At 43.9% G+C, this 18,837-nt stretch overlaps 1 protein-coding gene across 3 annotated transcripts; it reads left to right on the top strand.

The window, feature by feature from the left end:
* The first annotated feature begins 97 nt into the window (after positions 1 to 97).
* Positions 98 to 18,708, top strand: RSPH9 (radial spoke head component 9). 3 transcript variants are annotated; one of them, XM_040058335.1, is made up of 5 exons: positions 98 to 324; positions 501 to 663; positions 1,360 to 1,489; positions 2,125 to 2,271; positions 18,432 to 18,708. In XM_040058335.1, the coding sequence occupies exons 1-5, from the start codon at positions 98 to 100 to the stop codon at positions 18,590 to 18,592; spliced, it is 828 nt and encodes a 275-aa protein (XP_039914269.1). In that variant the 3' UTR covers positions 18,593 to 18,708. The 3 variants fall into 3 exon arrangements, with proteins under 3 accessions (XP_039914269.1, XP_058275712.1, XP_039914270.1); XM_058419729.1 differs by lacking the exon at positions 18,432 to 18,708 and adding an exon at positions 17,862 to 17,971; XM_040058336.1 differs by lacking the exon at positions 18,432 to 18,708 and adding an exon at positions 8,966 to 9,049.
* Positions 18,709 to 18,837: the final 129 nt, after the last annotated feature.

Genomic DNA, 18,837 nt, shown 5'->3' with positions numbered 1-18,837 from the left:
GCTGAGCACGGCCCCCGCGGGCGCTGCGGCGGCGGAAGCGCGGCCTGACCCGGGGCGGGCAGGCCGCGGTCTCCCGGCAACGGGGCCGCGCGGAGCGATGGAGGCGCTGGCGCTGCCCGCGGCGCTGGCGCTGGTGGCCGGCGGCGGCGCCGGGCTCAGCCCGGAGCGGCGGGCGGCGCTGGGCGCCTCGCTGCCGCTGCTGCAGCGCGACTACCGCTTCGAGCGGGTCTGGTTCTGGGGCTGCATCCAGGGCGTGCGCGGCGCGTACTACATCGCCGAGGGGCTGGGCCCCGACCTCGCCGCGCCCCGCAGTCGCCTGTACAGGTGCGGGGGCCGCCCCAGGGAGCGGGGACCGGCCGGGCCGGTCTGGGGTTGTGCGAGTCGGGGCTGCTGTCCGTCTCTCGGGAGGGAACCTCGCTGTGCCCTCAGGGGCCTGGCGAAGTTGCTTCGAGCCCTGTTCTTTAACGGGCTCGGCCCTGAGTCGTGCTTGTCATTGGCAGCTCAAACTGCTTGGACTGGAGTCTCCTAACGCCAGCCACCGAGGAGATGCGTGCACTGGCTGAGCAGGTGAAGGGCCGCTTTCAGGGGGATCCTTCTTTTGAGTACAGCCTGGCCGAGATAAACACAGAAGCTGCTGCAAAACTGATTGAAAGTGGTAAGGAGGTAAATACAGCAAAACGTTTCCGAACTCTGTTGGCTACATTTGTGCCCCTCGCGCTGGACAGGTGGTGGCTTCTCCTCGTTTGTGGTGAGCCGCACGAACGTGTGGTCAGGCAAGAGAACACAATTTCCTCTTGGCTAGAGCACAGCACTTAATAACACCAAAGTTGAAGTTTCAATCACTTTATGGGCTGTTCACTTAAGAGTTGGATTTAATGATCAGTATGAGTCCCTTCCAACCCAGAATATTCTGTAGCTCTGTCTGTAATTCCTTGCTGTCATTGTGTAGCAACAGCTTCTTGACTGAACTCTTGCTTCAGTTTTTGCTGGAGTTCAACGGGCCTCAGAAATAGTAAATATCCCTTATGCTTTGTTATGCACAACTGGTACAAATCCTCACTGTGCTTTCTGAAGCTTTAATTGTAACTGCGGGCAGCATTCTTTATAAATGAATAGACAAGTCATGCGTAGATGAATTGAGAGGGAGGAAGGAATAGATGAAGGGATGGATAGTTAGATCTCTGGTGAGCCTAAACTGTCTGTGTTTTCTGTCCTATCTTAGGAGACAAATGCCTTTTGAGGTCCTCTAAGTGCCATTGGACTCCAAGATGATAGGTCCATTGTGTCGCCTCAAGTTTATCTTCAGAAATGAAAACAAGGAAAGTCCTGCCTTTAAACTTTCCCTATTTTTCTTTAAAGCCTGTGATGAAGGAGGAGGCCCGCCTCATAGCTACGATAGAACAGATAGACAGAGAAGTTGGTATCGTCCCCCGGGGGGCATTTGTGAAGACTCCTCTTGGGTCTGTGCATGAAAACAGACACTTCGAAGGTAAATTCTGATTGTCTTTACCAGGATCAACTGTACTTTGATCATAAAGGCTGTAAATTACGATTACTTTCTCTGTGATGTTTTGATTTCTGTTGGTTTTTTTTTGTGTGTGTGTGGTGGGTTTTTTTGTTGTTGTTTTTGGTGGGGGTTTTGTTGTGGGGGTTTTTTTTCCCCCCCCCTTGGATAAGATGAACAGGGAGGAGACAATCCAGTGCCACTAATGTTCAGGTATATGATTCAGCTCTGGAAGGTGGGAAGAGAGTCAGTAATAGTTCTGAGTCATTAAACTGAGTCATTTGTCTGTATAAACTGTAGTTTATGGCAGTGTTTAGCCATTGTAGAAGTAGTGAATTGTCCATTTAGATATAAGATATAACCAAATGGGCACAGAAAGTTGTCCTCAAGTTGGTACCCGCTGGTTATCTGGGGCTGCAGTCAGTATGGTCTGCAGTGCACAGCATCAGGGAGTGCTGACACCTGTTTCTGACAAGCTTTCTGTGGAGTCTACTGGAGAAAGATTGTCATTCTGTCCTAGGCTATGGGCATTAGAGAAACAATGCTATACTTGATAGTATAGTCAATGTTACCCTAGTCCGTTCATGTATGTATTAATTTTCACCAATGGCTGATTGCAGGTCTGTCTTTGGTGGAGGCAAAAAAGTTAAGTTCCTATTTCCATTTCACTGATCCTGTTAACCTGAAGAATAAAACCCTGCTGGAAAAGGCTGATCTGGACCCATCCACTGACTTTCTAGATTCTCTGGAGCATGATATCCCACAAGGTAAAGGTGGGAAAATCAACAGATGCAATGAAAGGGAAGGCAATAGAGAAGTTTGAGTAGCCTTGGAAACACTTAAGGGACTGGTGTGAGTTACTGTAGAGGTGGTAAGAGAAGAGTCTGTGAATCTGTAAAGAAACTTTATCCTTTACTAAATACTGTAGTTACTTCCCGTTTTATGCAATTCTAAATGCTTACAATGGAAAGATGTAAGTGTACCAGGGCTGTAACATCCTCACAACAGGTCTGATCACACTCTGTCTCAGTGCCATATTCCCTCCTGACTTCTGTAAAGCCTGTGACAACTGGTGACCCTATTGGGAGAGATAACTCCACCAGTGATAGAGGGAATTTATGTAGTTTGAAGTATTTGTCACCTCTTGTTCCACCCAGTATTTCTCTTCTTTATCTTAATGGGCGCTCATTAACACCAAGCTGATATCTCGGAGAGGCTGGATTCAAATGTTCCTTTGATAAACTGTGTTGGAATACTCTGTACTGTGGAGGATTATACACTGTGAAAGGAGAAGAAAAATCATACAGGCATGCTGGATTGTATCTTCAGTTTGCATCTCTACTGTTCTGCTGGACAACTGCAAATATATTTAAACTCTCTTCCAGGGATCCCTCTGGCAGGATATTACTCTAAAGACATGGGAGTGGCTTGTTATTTGTTTCTGTCTGTTTTTTGCTGATTTGCTGCAATTTTTTGGATTGGACCAAGTGTTTTCATGTCCTCTGTCTCAGGAGATTCTATGGAAACAATTCAAACTTAGATTTGGTATTTTATTCCTGTCCGGCAGTAGTAGGATAGGATACCAGGCAGCCTGTGCCAGATGGAATTGAGTGGATGGACAGTGAATTGCCAGTGTTGTAAACAGCTTTGCAGATTCTCTCTCCCTCCCTTCCCCTCTTTTCTTAACCCCTTCTTCTACCCTCTCCCAGTCTTCCCTTTGGCAAAAAAAACCCCCCAAAAACAACAAACAAACAAACAAAAAAAACCCCTGAAAATATGAACTCCTGTCTGAATTCTGAACCATTTTGACAGAGCATAAACCACTAAAATCTAAACCACTCTTCACCTTACTGGCAGTGTCTTTATGCAGATGTTCTCCAGAGGTGCAGTCTGGAGACTCCACATTTTGACATCCGCTGGCTCATTGAGGTGGCCCTTTTGACTCAAAGCAGACTTGCAAGAGGGATTAGATCCTAGATATCTCTTAAGAAAATTTTAGCTCCAGTTTTGTATGGTAATTTGGGTTTTGCTACTGGCTGCCCACTGCTCCCCCCTCTTTTTCTTTCCCTCCCTCCCGGGAGGGAGACACACCATGTGTTAGACATGAAGATGGTTTTGTTAAAGTCTTCCAGATTTGACTTGTAGCTGTATTTTACCTGGTGGCAGATAGAAAGTGGGCCTCAACTGTGCCACCATTGTGATTGTGTTCCTGTGGCAGCCTGACTCTGTGTAAGCATGAACCTTTACCCCCTGCCCGGGAGGGTGTTGCTGCTAGTGTAGATTTCAGTATCCTTGAAAAAGTTGCCTCTGAAAGGCTATCTCAGCTAAAATGCAGATGAGTGCTCCTTAATGGAAGAGAAGATTCATCATGGTGCCTGTGCAGCTCTGCCTGCCCTGTCGTGAATTTGGGGTGAAGGAGCAGGTGAAGGAGGTAAGACAGGAATTGGTTACAGGATCAGCAAGGCATGTAGCCTCTCTAATTGCATTCTATCATATGCAGATAGGAGCTCTGACATTAAAGAAAGATCAACCCAGCCTCCTTTAACAAGCATTCTGGTTGCCTAAAAGTACTGGTTGCTTGTGAAAATGTGGGGGGAAAAAAAACAGGACAGACACAAATCAGGCTTTCTGCTGATTTTATCAGCATGGCTTTGCCAGAGTCACTCCTGGTTGTGAGATACACAAACTCTGGTTCTCAGATTACTTTCCTTGAGCTCTGACTGTGCATGATGGTCCTGAAAGAGCAGAAAAAGTAGATAGTGCTTTTTCTATTTACTGATATGTTGTTCATAGCTCTGGCAAATCCCCTCATTTTGACCCAAAGTTTTTATTGCCTTTCCTGGTTAGATCCTGTCTTGAACAATTATCGGCAGATCAGAAGTAGGAATTTTCAAATTTATTGCATCTAGAATTGTGACTGAAGCTAGAATTGTCTCTTTTCTCAATAAATACATAAGAAGTGATCTGGAGGTAAGTGACATTGGAGTGAAGCTCCCAGCCTGCATTGGCTAAACTCCTCTAGCATCTTGAAAGACCTAAAGAACAGAACTGAGAGATTAAGGGCTGATTTTAACCTGTCTAAAAGTAACAACTCTGTTGGAATAGTTTTCCCTATTAATTGGAGACTTAGCATCTGTGATGGCTGTCAAGGGGGTAACTGTCATAAGATATATGGTGTGTCATTATAGGAGAGCAGAGGTGTCTTACAGAATGGAAAGTTGGAGGCAGAGAGAACATTTTATATGACAGCTGAGAGGTGGGAAGAAAGGAAGTTAAAACTGGTTTGAATAAAGGCAACAATGGTAAAAGCAGAGTTTTAGTGCAAAATTGGAAAACCTGGAGTTTTGCAACAAAACTGTCTGCCATTCTTATCTTTACCGGCGATATCTGTGGAGTTTGCCGGTCCCAGATTTTGTCTGTCTGTCTATCTATCAGGTTATCTGTGCACTTAAAAAGTTCAGAATATGTTGCTGCTCCTCCTTTAATCATTCTGTCTGTTTTTTCTTGGTGTCTCAGCTCCCACAGACGAGTGACTGACTTAGCTTTTTTTTAAAAAAATGTACTTTTAAAAATGATTCTAGAGGAAAGTGGGAAATGTGAACCTTGTCTTGTCAGCATGAACATGGAGGGGTTGTGATACAGATCTTCTGTCACCACAGCATCAGATCATGTAATGCTTCATCCTGATCCAAATGGCCAGCTGGCCAAAACGTTGCATGCTGGGATCTGTAGGTTTTGCTGGCCATATGTCTGCATTAAAGATAAGCTTGTTTGCTCTAGTCTAAGCAGACAATCTGTTCAACTTTATGCACAATTAGATGTGGCCTTTCAGCTCCTGGCACATTGCCAGCGTTGTCCTTTCTGCTGCATGGAGTTTGGAACCCTGGACATAGTATTTCAGGAACTAGGGCTGTGGCAGTTTTACATCTGCTTGTAGATAATGGAATGGCAAGGCAAATAGCAATAATTCCTAGCATGCCTATAGCATTTTCACTTGATGACTTAATGTTGTGGAGGTATGAAATAACAGACACTTTTCAGGCATGGATAATGATGGGGGAAGTGAAAATGGAGGGGGAAGGTTGATTTTACTGTTACCCTGGTATCAGATCAGACTGTTTCCCATTCTGCAAGGATAAAGAAAGGGGATGAGTGAAAGGCTGAGGTACTAGTGTAGATTGGAAGGCTTGGAAGGAAGTGAGACAAGGAATGGAGAATTCAGATCTTTGGCACTTTCAAACTGCAGTTCAGAAAAGCAATAACTTGACTCTCTGGGTTTGTTACAGGTTGCTGACTCAGATTACTTTGATATGGAGATAAGGGACACCAACAGAACACTGCTAAAAACTGATGTAGGTGGGAAGGTATGTCTAGATAGGAAAAGATATGAGTGGAAATAGGATTTATATGAGAAGACGTTCTTCAAAAGTCGTGACCCCCCCCAGTCAGTAAATAGCTGCCTTTGGCTGAAAACCTACCACAGTTCACTTGCAGATTGAGAGTAGAAATTAGAATAAAAAAAGACATGTAAAAGGAAATGCAGAAGGTTTGGAATGATTAATGATTGATATAAATTGGAATTTATAATGAGTAGAGAATGACAAAGGGAGCCAGAATAACTGGAGTACTCCGTGACAACAGTAAGGCAGATTTTTTTAAACTGTACTGAGAAGAAAAGAAGGCATAGTAAAGGTACTGGAAATTGTCACTAAATGGTGATGGTAGAAAGGCTGATAAGCATGCGGAAGGGCAGAAGAGCTCAATGTTTTTCTGTTTTCTTTTTTGAAAGAATATGGACTTGCATCAAGCAAAGACAACAAAATAATATTTCAGACAGTTTTCAGGCTGTTTGCTAAGGGAGGGTAGAGTTAAACAACATTTCCTGGGGATCAAAAACATTAAAATGGCAAAGTCAGATAAGTTACTTCTGAAATCATTATCTCGGGAGACTTGTGGCATAATAATCTTTAATAAGTCCCAGCATTGCAGAATTATTCCCCTAAATTTGATCTTCCTTAGCAGTTGTGATTCAGAATTCACTGAATGGGTGTATTTCTGGGAGAGGTCAGAAAGGGACCAGTGCCAATACTGATATTTTTCAACTTACTTATAAATTATGTAAAAGTAAAGGATTGGTGGAGAGACAAATAATGACAAGATCAGGACAGATACAGAGATGTGGAAAACTGAGCTTACTTAAACACAGTACATTTTCGTGTACCTACCTGCAAAGTCACATAAGGAAAGTAAGGACTGTAAGTCAGACTTTGAGAATTGTATTCTAGAAACTGTGGCTCTGAAAGGAAATCCAGGCACAACCCAGTGAACATCAGCTCCTGGACTGATCCTGAGACTTTAAAGGGTAACTTGATCTGCAGATACATAAACAAGTAGAAACAGGGGGGTGACTTTACTTTTGCATATACTGTTAGTGGAATCATAACTGTATTACTGCACATTGCAAAACTGGAGAGTTGCAGAAAAGAGTCACAAAATGATTCAAGGGCTGGTGAGAGACATAAACAGTTTGATCTGTTTATCTTGAGGAAAAGCCCGTGAGAATGACTGTATTACACTGTGTAAATACTCAGTGGAGTTCAAGTATTAGGTACTGAAGCTCTATTTATTATAGCAGAGAAAGGCATAACAGGAATCAGCAGCTGAAATGAACAACAAGATACAATTTCTAGGAGTGAAAAGATTACCAGTTAGCAAGGGTAATGGATGAGCCTTTGTCTCTTGGTATATTAACATCATGCTGGATGTCTTCCTGGGAATTGTGTTTCAGTCAAATGCAAATACAAGTTGATAGTCCCAGACATGCGTAAGTGACTTGAGTTTAATGGGCAGTGGTATGTAGGAGTCCAGATTCCCGGTATGCCTGGCCATAAACTTGATGATGGCCATGGAGGGTGATGTTCAGCTTGGACTTCTTCATTGTCAGTGACAGTAACACAAAGGTAACAATGGGTTCCAAGTGCAAGTCAGCTCATTTCAGCTGGCGTTGCTTTCTGAACTATGGTATGTGAGGGCTCAAAAGAGCATTGAGGAGATTCCTGACACTGTCATTGTGTCACTGTGTATTGCTGGGAGAGACATTTCATAGCATCAGTCCAAATAGGTATACAGTGGCAGAGTGAATCAGTGAGTCTTGTCTACTTGCCATTTCAAGATGAAGGTGGGGTAGAAGTGCCCAGACAGAAGATCATTCCAGCTCCTTTACCATTTGACTGTGGAGGAAGTGACAGCCACCTGGATTGTAGCTCTATTTCTTCATGCAAAAGTGCAGAGGCTTTGGAGCATTACAAAGGGATTTGTGGCCATTTATTCGGCTGAAAACTTTGAGCACGAGCTTTTCTGTAAGCTTGCTGAACAGTAGCCTCGGTTAGAACACTAACTTCCTGTCATCTGAGGTTCATTAGCACAGTCTTTATCGGTTTAGCAGAAGCTGGTGCCTGATGGGTCCTTGAAGATGAAGGGACTGCATTTCCAAGTGGGAGATAGTTTCTGTGGCTGCTCTCAAGGGCCATTTTGGTAGCCCCATCATGGCTGTCCCAAAAGTCAGGGTGCAGGAAGGAAGAAGGCCAGGAGGCACGACCCTGCTTTATCTCCATACATTAACCCAGCTAATTAACTTGCTTTCGATCCCCCTTCCCCCTCCCTCCTCCCTTCAAGGCGATTAATCCCCTATCAGCCTCGGTCTCCAGCCATTTGAAGAGTCTGTGTCTGCAGAGGTATTTACAGCCCTCGGCCAGCCACCAGAGGCAAGGGCCCTTTATCAGGGCTCTAAGACAAATGGCTGCCTATCTCCCCAGTGGCTTTGCAAAATCCAGCGAAGTGCTATGCTGTGCTGGCCACCTACTTTCACCCAGCCTCCCTTCTCCACTAACATTTCACAGATGTGACCTGAGCCCTCCCCTTTCATTGCTTAACAATAAGCAGCACCTCCCCAGCACTGTGAAAGCCGAGAGCAAGAGCACTTTACTCCTTAGCCTGCCAAGAGCCACACGGGGACAAGGCTTTTCAAGCTGTCTCACTGAAATCCAAACTAAAAGACTCATAATAAATGAGAGGGCAGTACTTGATGTTCACAAGGATGGAAAGAGGTAGCGAAAATGTTGACTGAAATACCTAGCATGGCTCACAGCTATCCTCATCCCTCGTTAGAAGATGTGATCCTTAGGCTTGGTGAATGTGTGAAACTGAACTACAGAATCCCATGGAGTTACCTGACGTTAACACAAGTGGTTTTGACAAATAAGGTTTAGAATACAGTGTTAGAGAATGAGAAAACCAGATGAGTGTTCATCAGAACAGTAGGATTTATGATCTGAAAATCGAACCCAATAGCTGGCTTAGTGGGTTGTTAGTAAAAGCATTGGTACCTGAATTTTCCTGTTCAAACTGAAGTCAGCCATCCCTAGAAATAATTCCGGGATGACTCTAGCTGCTGCCTTCCAGCAGGGTGCACTATGGCGCCAGCATTGTCAGTGCTGAGCACAGAAAAGGAAACCACGGGAAAGTAAAATGAGAAAGAAAATCAACAGGATCAGCATCAAATCAAGGAAAAGGTATGTCCTGAGTTTCCAGACTGTGTGTAGCATACTGGCCTCCTGAACTGTAGGTACATAGATATTCTCTCCATTTCAAGCTTAGGCAATTTCTGGAATTGTCACTAGGTTTTCAATAGTTTTCTCAGCATCCTTAGAGATCACATGTGTACGAATGGACATACACAATATATAAACATGTTCTCTACATTCTTCAAAAGTAGGTCACTCTTAATTTTTGCAAGTGATGTGTAGAGACTGTTAAGGCCATTCCTGCAGTGACCCAAGAAAGTTGCCTGGGAGCAAGACAAGATGCTGTTCCTCCTACTTGCTGGGGTGCTGCCAGCTCAGGAGTTCAAGATCAGACTGGAACCTCTCATGTGGCAGTACAGCAGGAGGACTCCCGGGCCAGCTAGTATTAGAGCTTCTGACTGGCTGATCATGGTCTGCTTTGATTACTGCAAAGGAGCCTGTTTTCCTTGGGCTCTGTGTCTATGGATAATAAAGCAGTGCATTCAAGGCTTTTGGGTCCTAGGTCTGTATCACATCAGGGTCTTGTTTAGTCAGACCTTGGATGAGTTTATACTGGAAAAGGGCTGCCCATCAACTGAGAGCCCTTGTGGAGTCCTTCATCCTCCAGACTGCTGTAGGGAAAGAATAAGGACAGAAGCACAGTCTTTGTAGCAACTTTCCAGGATTGAAAAGGTTTTTATTTAAAGGGTTTTTTTCTCCTCAGTGAAAGAAATCATGACCCACCCTGCCTCCATTTAAGCTCCTGGTTCCTTGGACATAAAAAGGAGATGAACTTCTTGCTAAAATGATGGGAAATGCTGATAAGGCCTTACAGAACCACAAGCTGCAAGTTTATCACCACATCAGTCAGCCTTGGCCTAACTTTTTCTCTAAGAAATGATGAAAAATTACTTGTCGGGGGAATCCTAAGACATTTTGTGTGTAACTGAAGTCAGAATGAGGTCAGCTTTTGCTAGGAGTGATCTGTTTCTGAAGAGGCTCCAAGGAGTGGCAGCTCCTGCCTGTGCAGTCACGGGCATTGGTGCAAGCTCTGCATAAAACTTTGCTTTGCTGTTTGCTGCCCATTTGGCCAGGGAGCTTTTGAAAGGAGGAAGCCAATTGGCATTGTCTTGTTTTACCGTACACAAATATCCTATGGACTGAAATTCTGCATGCTGAAGGGGTGTGTGGCAGTGTGTAGAGGGAAAAGGATAAGGGACAGTTCATCTTTGGGTGTATTTGTACAGCAGTTATGCTGTATGCGATAGCCTAGCAGAAATAGCTAGGCTATCACAGGCATTAAAAGATGCTTAGCCTTTAGTGTTCAGAATTAGCACTGCACTGTGCTGTGTGAAAATGCTCAGTGTGACAGTATTCTCAGAAACTGGTAAACTCTTGGGGTAATTTGGTCCAGAATTCGTATCTAGTGTAGTACAAAAACATCAACAGTTTATAATCTGTGCCATCTGTTCCTCATCCCAAGCCCTTTTAACTAGTTTTGCTAATTTGATGATGAGGTAAGAACTACAACTGGGGGACTGACAGGGCTTGTGGCCTTGCCCCTCCTGCAGGAGAGCGAACTGGATGTGCTCTAAGCATTTGGTGGGTTTTGAATCCCAGCATCGACTCCTTTGTGTTTTTTCAGAATTCAGAGATCAATGTGAGGTTCTTTGCCCCTAATCCAGCCCCTGTTCATCATTATCACCTCCTCAAAGTGGCCAATGCTTTGTTACCAGGAGAGGAAAAATCTTACAAGGTGGCCATAATCTCCTCTGAGAGTCAGACAGATATTCTCCCGTGGGTAAGAAAGTGACAGTGACCAAAAGCTCTAGGGGAAGCAGGCTAGAACAAAGCTGCCCATTGCATCCTTTCATCAAACTGTTAATCTTTCTTTCAAAGACATCACATTTGTTTGGTGACAAAAGCCCCAAAGAAGCTGAATTGAGCCTGAAATCCTGTAGCAAGATTTAGAGGAAGCGTCTTTCATTCAGAGCAGGGAGGAGCGAGAGACTCCTTTTTCTTCCCACCAACCAATGGGCTCAGAGAAACCCACGAAGGTGACGGATTAATGCAGGGGCTCCCCAGGTAGATGCTACGTGACTCCTGGCACGCTCCAAAAACGTTTCCACAGCGACCAGCTGAACAAGAAATATGGAGTGTGATGAGATCCAGCATAACCTCGTGCTTTGGAAGGGGGTCATTTGCCACTCTGAGAGATTTCTAAATTTAGTACAGAAACCCCAAGATTCAGTGATCTGTATTTGTAGTTGTCAGAATACAAATAGCATGGATTTTAATCAGGTTTTCCTACTCCTTATAAGTTTTGATTGAAAATGGTTTTGCTGTTTCCTCTAGTGCACAGCCTTGTTCCAAGTCTTTATTGCAGTGCTTTCTGCACAGCCTGCATCTTTCTCTTAATTACAGTCTTTTTGTTTTGTTTTGTTTTATCAGGTGGATTTAGGACTAAAGGGCAAACTAACAGGGCTATAAGAGAGGCTCTAATTTGATTCAGTGCTAGCTTTTTCAGTCCTTCCCATCCTCTGGTGCTCATTTATATCTGTGTATTGTTCCTTCTTTTGTGTTGGCATTGCCGGCTGTGCAGTCAGATTCCAGCTGCAAAAATAATGTTATTTCTGTCTAGTATATTTTTCAGCCAGATTGTTTCCCCAACCTGACTCACTAAGCAGTAAATAAACACTTTTGTGGTCTCTATGATGGAAGAATGATGAGGGTGGGGATATGGGCTTAAGGGCAGAGGTTGCTTCAGCTGTATTAAGCAGCATTGCTGTTGGATGTCTAAGTACAGCCTGAATTTAATTTTTACTTGGAGGTACCTGAATACCGTATATCTGGGAGAACACTGCAATCCCTGAGTCTTCCTTGTCAGCAGGAAACAGGCTCTTTGTGTGTAAATAGAAGGCCTGGGCCTGTTGAAAAAATTTCTACTGCAGAGGCCTCCCCAGTGGGAGAGGAAAAGCCTCTAAAGTTTGACCATTTTACTCTGGGGTTTGGGCATGGTGGTATTTGTGTGTCAAGGACATAGAAGGCATTAGGACCATGCAAGAGCTGCTTGGCAGCATCTGACTGTAAGCTGTGCTTTCCTGGCTATGAAGGCTTTTAAAAATAGTACTGAACCTGCAACCAGTCTGTGTTTTTATTTAATTGTTATTAAATAGTTATATGGGGAATTGGAAATATTGACAGCAGTGTTAACATATGGGGTGCAGGTGGTGTGTCAAACAAATGGAAGAGATTTAGTTTGCAGCCAGTAAGTGGCACGAAGGAGTTTGGGCCCCACATAGGACTGTTTGGATGTGTCCTTCTGGCTGGTAGGCTGTGTGTGAAACGTCCGTGTGGCACAATTTATTGAGAGCCAAGGCACGGTGACCTTTCCTTACAGCTGCTCTGGTTTGCAATTTGTCTTTGTTCCCTACAGACAACAAATTAGAAGTAGGAAGCTCTTCCCAGAGTAGGATTTTCTGTTGGAGGGAAATGGAAGCTAAATCCCACGGGTGTAGTGAAGCTTTGTCAGCTCTAAGTGCTTGGGGTCATGCAGCCAAGCAGCGGCTGCTTTTGCAGAGGGAAATGGTTATGCTGCCCCTCTCTGGGTGTTAATATTTGTCCTGTAACTCCATACTTGACTCTCACGGAGGACTAACTGCAGCAATAGATGTTGTAACCTGCTCTTGTGGCAGCATAATGTGTTAATGCTAAGTGCAACCATGCTGTGACTGCTTTTCCCTTGAGACATTGCCTCCTTTGAAGAGGAATTGATAATGTCACTTTTATGACCCTCTGAGCTTTTGCAACGTGGAGCCTCTCCATCAGGCTGTCTAGCTCTTGAAGCTGTTTCTTCTCAAGGCTGCACTGAAATGAGGCATTGCTGAACCACCTCCAAAGCAGCAGTGTTATGAGAGGTCATACTGCAAGTGGACCAGTTACAGCAGGAAAGTTCTTCTGCAAACGGCCCTCTTAAAAGGGTTTTGTTTAAATGTTCATGTCTCACGCACCCTATTGCTTCTGTGGATTACAAGATTCAGCCCACAGTTGAGGCAGACATGGGGGATGAGACAGGGATTTCTATTGGCGACGGGAAAGGAAGAAGAAGCTAAGAAGGAGGTTGACTTTTGAAATTCAGCCCTGGTGTTCTGGCAGCTGTTGAAGGGCCATAAAAAAGGCAGTGGTTTAACACTGGGTGAGCATCAGGATCTTCAAAGCACTTTCTTGTTTGGGAAAGATGTGAGGAACTCCTCAGAATTCCTGCCTGTGTTTGGAGGGGTGGAGGTTGCAGCCTGATCCAAAGAGGGAATAGGAAGCTCTAGATCTTCATCCAGCAGATACTTTTCCCATGCTCTTTCCTCCCACACAGCAGCTCCCTCCCTTCCCTTCTGGAGCAGCAACAGGCAATAGTTTCAGCACAGACCGTGCTTGGCTTTCTTAAGTTTGCTGGGTGCAGCTTAAATATTAACTTGCTCTTTTAAGAAATGTATTTTGAACTTTGGGAACTTCACCAGAGCAGGAATCTCTCATGTGAGAGCAATGACCAATTCCCTGCATCTCAGTGAGCTTTACATGATGAGTGAAGTTAACTCTGCTGCCTGATTTAGAGACAGCACACACGGAGATGCAAGTTAAAATCAGTATTTAAGTCTAGGAAATCCAACATTAACTGTCTCCTAGTTCTAGTTGTATTTCCTCCAATGCAAATAATAATATTCTTTAAATCTTTTTTTCTTGACAACTTTTATCTAGGAATCTTGGTGTTCCTTACAGACTGATGCTTTGAGCTTCCCAGTCTCTCAGTAAGAGACATATTGTCTGACACAGGGACTGCCATAGAATATTCTCAGATAGTGATGGAAAGGATTTGGACCCAGCAGCCCACTTCTGTATTTTTATAGTAATACAGACCTGAAACCATCTATGCAATGGTTTCACCCCAACAACCATCTGTAATAGCACAGAAGTTCAAAAAACAAAAGAGAGAAAAAGAAAAAAAAAGGACGAAAGTAGCATTTCATTTTCAAAGTTCTCATTCCTTTTTATATTGCATTATTAAATGCATTTCTAAGACTTTCTCTCAAGGAAGAAAAGGTGGCATATTCATTTTAAGCTGTTATAGCATACTGTTAATTAGTTACAGTTTAAAGTACTTCTAGAGTGATTTACAACATCAATATTTTAAACTCCTACAAGAAAGGTAGGCCTTCCCCCAAAAAAGCATCTTGTTTGAATATTGTGAGATTTGAACTGTGATAGAAGAGAACACAAGCGTCCTGTATCTCTCCAAGAGAACAACTTCCTCCATGTCTCACAAGTTCAAATTCTGCTTTATGCACCATTTCCTCAAATACTGCCAATGTGGTGAGGTATGGGAAAAAAAAAAGTGATGAGATAATGGGCCCTAATTTTTTCTCTTTACGAAAAAGTCCAAAAAACCCAGAGAGGTTACAGAACTTTAATGTAATCTCTTCTTAGAGGATACACCAGCATTGTGTATCAAATGCAGTTTCTGTATGGGTTTTGTGTGTTGCAAAAGTCCAGTCTGGAAAAGTATATTGAAAAAATCACCTTTGATGATTAGTTTGGAAAAATGTCTCTAGTGATCCAGTTAGCAGAAGGTGGAAGGTGGCACTGCTGCTACTCTTTGGCTCTGCAGAATAAAAAGCAGCTCTAGGATTAATCATCATTCTGGCTGAAAACAGGATGTCAGTGAAAATGACATTACAGCTCCAGACAGCTTCTTGTAATTTTTTCCTGTTCTCAGCCTATGTTGTGCCAGTCCAGATGGGATTGCCCTTACGTAACCTGCTTGTTTTTGTTCAGGCCCTCATTTCACAGGAAGGCTTATGCAGCATCAGCAAAACTTTACTGTTCATATTTGTGTAGAACTACATGCAGAATGAAGGGCCAGAGAAGACCTGGGATGTATAACAACAACAATTAATATTCCCCAAAGGTCTCACATTTATGAAATGACAAATTCAAGCCCTTTGAGAGTTGTCAGCTTGGACAGAAGATAGGGAAATGTAGAAACTGCACATCACAGCCTTCAGAGATGTAGCGTGAAAGTGAACGGAGTAATCTTCAAATATCTGTCCATTTCTGCCAGATGTGAAGGTGCATGGGAAGTTCCTTTGATCAGTGGAGTTAACTGTTGATGAATACTCTGCTGAGATAATAAGCCTGTGAGTCACTGGGTAAATGTTCTGAGGAGATTGTGGACCCATGTACTCTTATTGCCCCAGAGCACAGATATGGGGATTTAATTACGTTGAACTTGGTTTACTCTATATCCTCTGTGAATTTATGCAACAAAAAGATGTCTAAATCTAGATATAGTTCCTAAGAGCATTAAAACCCCTGTTTCCCCTCTTACTTTTCCCAGCTGTCATGCTCCAGGCATTTCTTTTCGTTCTGTGTAAACGATTTGGGGCGGAGGGTTCATCTGTGTAGGTGATATATAAACAAGCTATCACATGTACTCAGGTTGTTAGATGCTTCCTGTATGTTGGGAGGCATTAACAAATTAGATAATCCCTAAAGGTTTTCACCACCCAGCAAGGCAAGGCATAGTCCTATTGCTGACAGACTTGCTTCTCAGAGGACTGGTCCTAAATCAAAGACAATGAGAGTTCCTCATTGCATTATCTTTTTGTCAGAGAAACTTTTCAAAAAGTTTATAGAGTGTCGTCATCCCCTTCCCCACAAACCAGTGTGTAAAGCTGCAGCAAGTACCACCAGTATTTGGAAGAAAGACTTGTAGATCATTTCTACAAACTCAAGCTGAAGAAACATGTTCTGTCATTCAGAGGAGAAACTGAGAGTCACTTGTCACTATTACATTGAGACCTATTTGCCTGCTACTTGTTGATTAACACTTTTATGCATGGTCATGCTACTGTCACCAGCAAATGCTGAAAACTTTTTAGAGACAAAGTGAAGAGACGGAAAGCTTGTTCTTTGACAGCGCTTCAGTCACTGGATGATCTGCCCAGTAGTGAAGTGTTCCTCATCTGGATTTCCATGCTATCCAAGTGGTGAAATCTCTTAAGAACATGCAGATTCCCTCAGTCAGGATTTGTAATCCCAGTAGCTGAACCATAATAGGCATTTTTACTTCAGGTATGAAAAAGATCCAGTCCAGTTTGTCTCCGTACGAGTGTCACTGGAGAGACTGGATGGGAGATTAGGGTTGCCTTGTATATGAAACCACTGCGTGTGAAGGTATTAGCTCATGTTGTACCTAGGACTTGTGTAAAGAATGTCACAGTGCAAGGAAGGTGAAAAGATGGCACACACTTTTATTGACCGTTTGGTATTAAGTAGTGCTCTGCTTTACTGCAACCCCAGTTGTCTTTAGTGGAAATGTGGAGAAGAGTGAGTCAGAACTAAGTTCTCCAAAGCAGGAATCTCCCAAAAAAGACTGTGCATGTCTGTTTTGTACTTCTGTCCAGCAGCTTGAGTCAGTCTGTCAGAAAAGAGGTAGGTATTCTTGCTGTTCACTGAGTTCCACATTTGCACATGACTGAAAGGGTACTTTAAAAGGTAACAGATCAGAGATTTCACAAGACTTGCACATTATGGTATAACAAACGTGGAATTTGCTACTGAAGGAGACAGAGGAAACAGTGGTGTCCACGTGGTGTACTTTTGAGAAGTGCAGAAATACCAAGTGAAGTTAGGTAACAGGAGAGCAGCACAACTCACAACACCTGGTTTTCCAGGGTTTTGAATTGTATTGTTCCTTTCTGATTCTGCAGCCACCACATAAATGTTTCCCCTCAACTTCCCCTCCTTCCCACAGCTACTGTGGTTTGCCATGAACTGCACGAGATAGCATCTACTGCGAGGGAGCACGCAGGAGCCCCAAGGCTGTACAAACGTGGATTGCCCAGCTGGCTGCTGCCAGGCAGGCCTGACAGCCTGTGCTTCTTTGCAGCTGCTGGCAGACCAAAGCTCCAGGAGCTGCAGTCAGCCCTTGGGCCACATCCCAGGGAGACCTGCTGTAGGAACCTGGGGTGTTAAAGCCCTTCAGCTCTCTGTTGGATGTGACTAAAATTGGCCAAGAGTCACAAGTGAGTGGATCGGGAGGACAGGCAGCTGACAGCAATCACAGAAGCCCTTCCCCAGGCTAACTGTGACATGAGTAAGCATGAATCATAGCATAAATTGATGAGACTAAAATTAATGAGCCTAAAATTATCTACAAAGATGAATACTGCCTAAATGGCCCAACACATTATGTGCTTTCTGCTTATTCTGGAACTGGCAGATTTTGGCTTTGGGTATAGATAGGCAGACTGCTTGACTCTAGGCCAGTGGTAGCCTGACAGTTCCAACCACATTTTTTTAATCTGGGCCTGCTCCTTTTTTTTCTTCGGTGGAGATTTAGCAGGAACCTTCTTCCCTACATCGTAGCCTCTAGGCATTACTGATTTGGTGCTGAAGCTGGTATTTTCTTCTCCTGGCAGCTCCTTGCCCTCTGGCACTGAATCCAAGCTGATGCTTCAGCCCCCTCCCTCTGGCATAATTCCCAAGCTGTCATGTCAGATGCAAAATAAATACTCAGAGGCTCTGAGCTCCTTGCATCCAGAAGAAACTGCATTTTCACACTGGCTCTGAACTTCTTCTGTAGAGCCAAAACAAAATTAATGTGGAAACTAATCCCTTTGCCCCTACCACGCACATCCTCTTCAACAGTGAAGCCAAGAAAGACTGAAGAGAATTAACCTTTTCCATAAATTTCTCAGATAGGAAATACCCTACATTTCATTTTCTCATTTTTTTTCCAGTTGCTGCATCAGAGAAACCAGTCTTCCCCAAAGGAGGAAAGCACCTTCTTCCTCTTCCCACTACTAATGCTAAAAGTTTATTTTAAGGACAAATTTCATATCTATGCAGGATTGCTATAGCTCATCTTGGCTCTCTGTAGCTATTAGCTACACCAAGTAGGTGGCAGAGCTTGTTGGAGTAACTGCTGCCCACTCAGAAACAGCCAGGAATAGCTGCAGCCTCTCCTGGGGATCAGCTCTACCAGTCTGGAGCTTGTGGGTCCCTTCCTGTGACGCATGTGACATTATCACCATAGCCATGGGAATATGCTACTATGTGAACCCAGACAGACATCTGGAAACGAGGGCAGCCTGCAGTGCTGAACTGACAAAAGGAAAAGGGGGCATTGAGGTTTACGTTCTCCCCAAATTCCCTCCTTTCAGCTGTCACAAACACCAGTGCAGCCTTGTGCCTTGTTAACTGGTCAGGCAGAACCCATGGCAGCCCTTCTCTGAGCTTAGGATAACTTGCTGCAGGAACACTGCCTCTTTCTCTTTTCCAGTGACTCACTTGCACATCTTGTCACACAGGCTCCTGGAGTATCCAGCTGGAGAAGGGAGGCACTGTGGTGGTGCTGCGGAGCTTGCTGTGGCTGGGACTGACATTCTACCATGTCCCAATGACCAAGCAATTTGGCTATGTCTACTTTGGCACTGGTGAGAAGAATCTTGATCTGCCCTTCATGCTGTGACTCTTCTGTCTGGGAAAAGGACTCAAGAACTAGAAAATATCTGGATTTTATACTTAGGAAATTTTGTTTACTGCTTGTTCTAATAAAAATGTGAAGCCTCTGCATTTTGAGCAGGATTCTTTTCTTCCTGGACGCTGGCCCTGATGCTTTTCCTAGGACTGCATTGTATGCAATCCTCCCTCAATTCCAGATTGAATTCAGAGAATCACAGAATATTCTGAGTTGGAAAGGACCCACAAGGCTCG

This window comes from Hirundo rustica, chromosome 3 (genome assembly GCF_015227805.2).
Source record: "Hirundo rustica isolate bHirRus1 chromosome 3, bHirRus1.pri.v3, whole genome shotgun sequence".
NCBI classification, from domain to species: Eukaryota; Metazoa; Chordata; class Aves; order Passeriformes; family Hirundinidae; genus Hirundo; species Hirundo rustica.
This window is presented reverse-complemented; position numbering and strand designations above follow the sequence as displayed.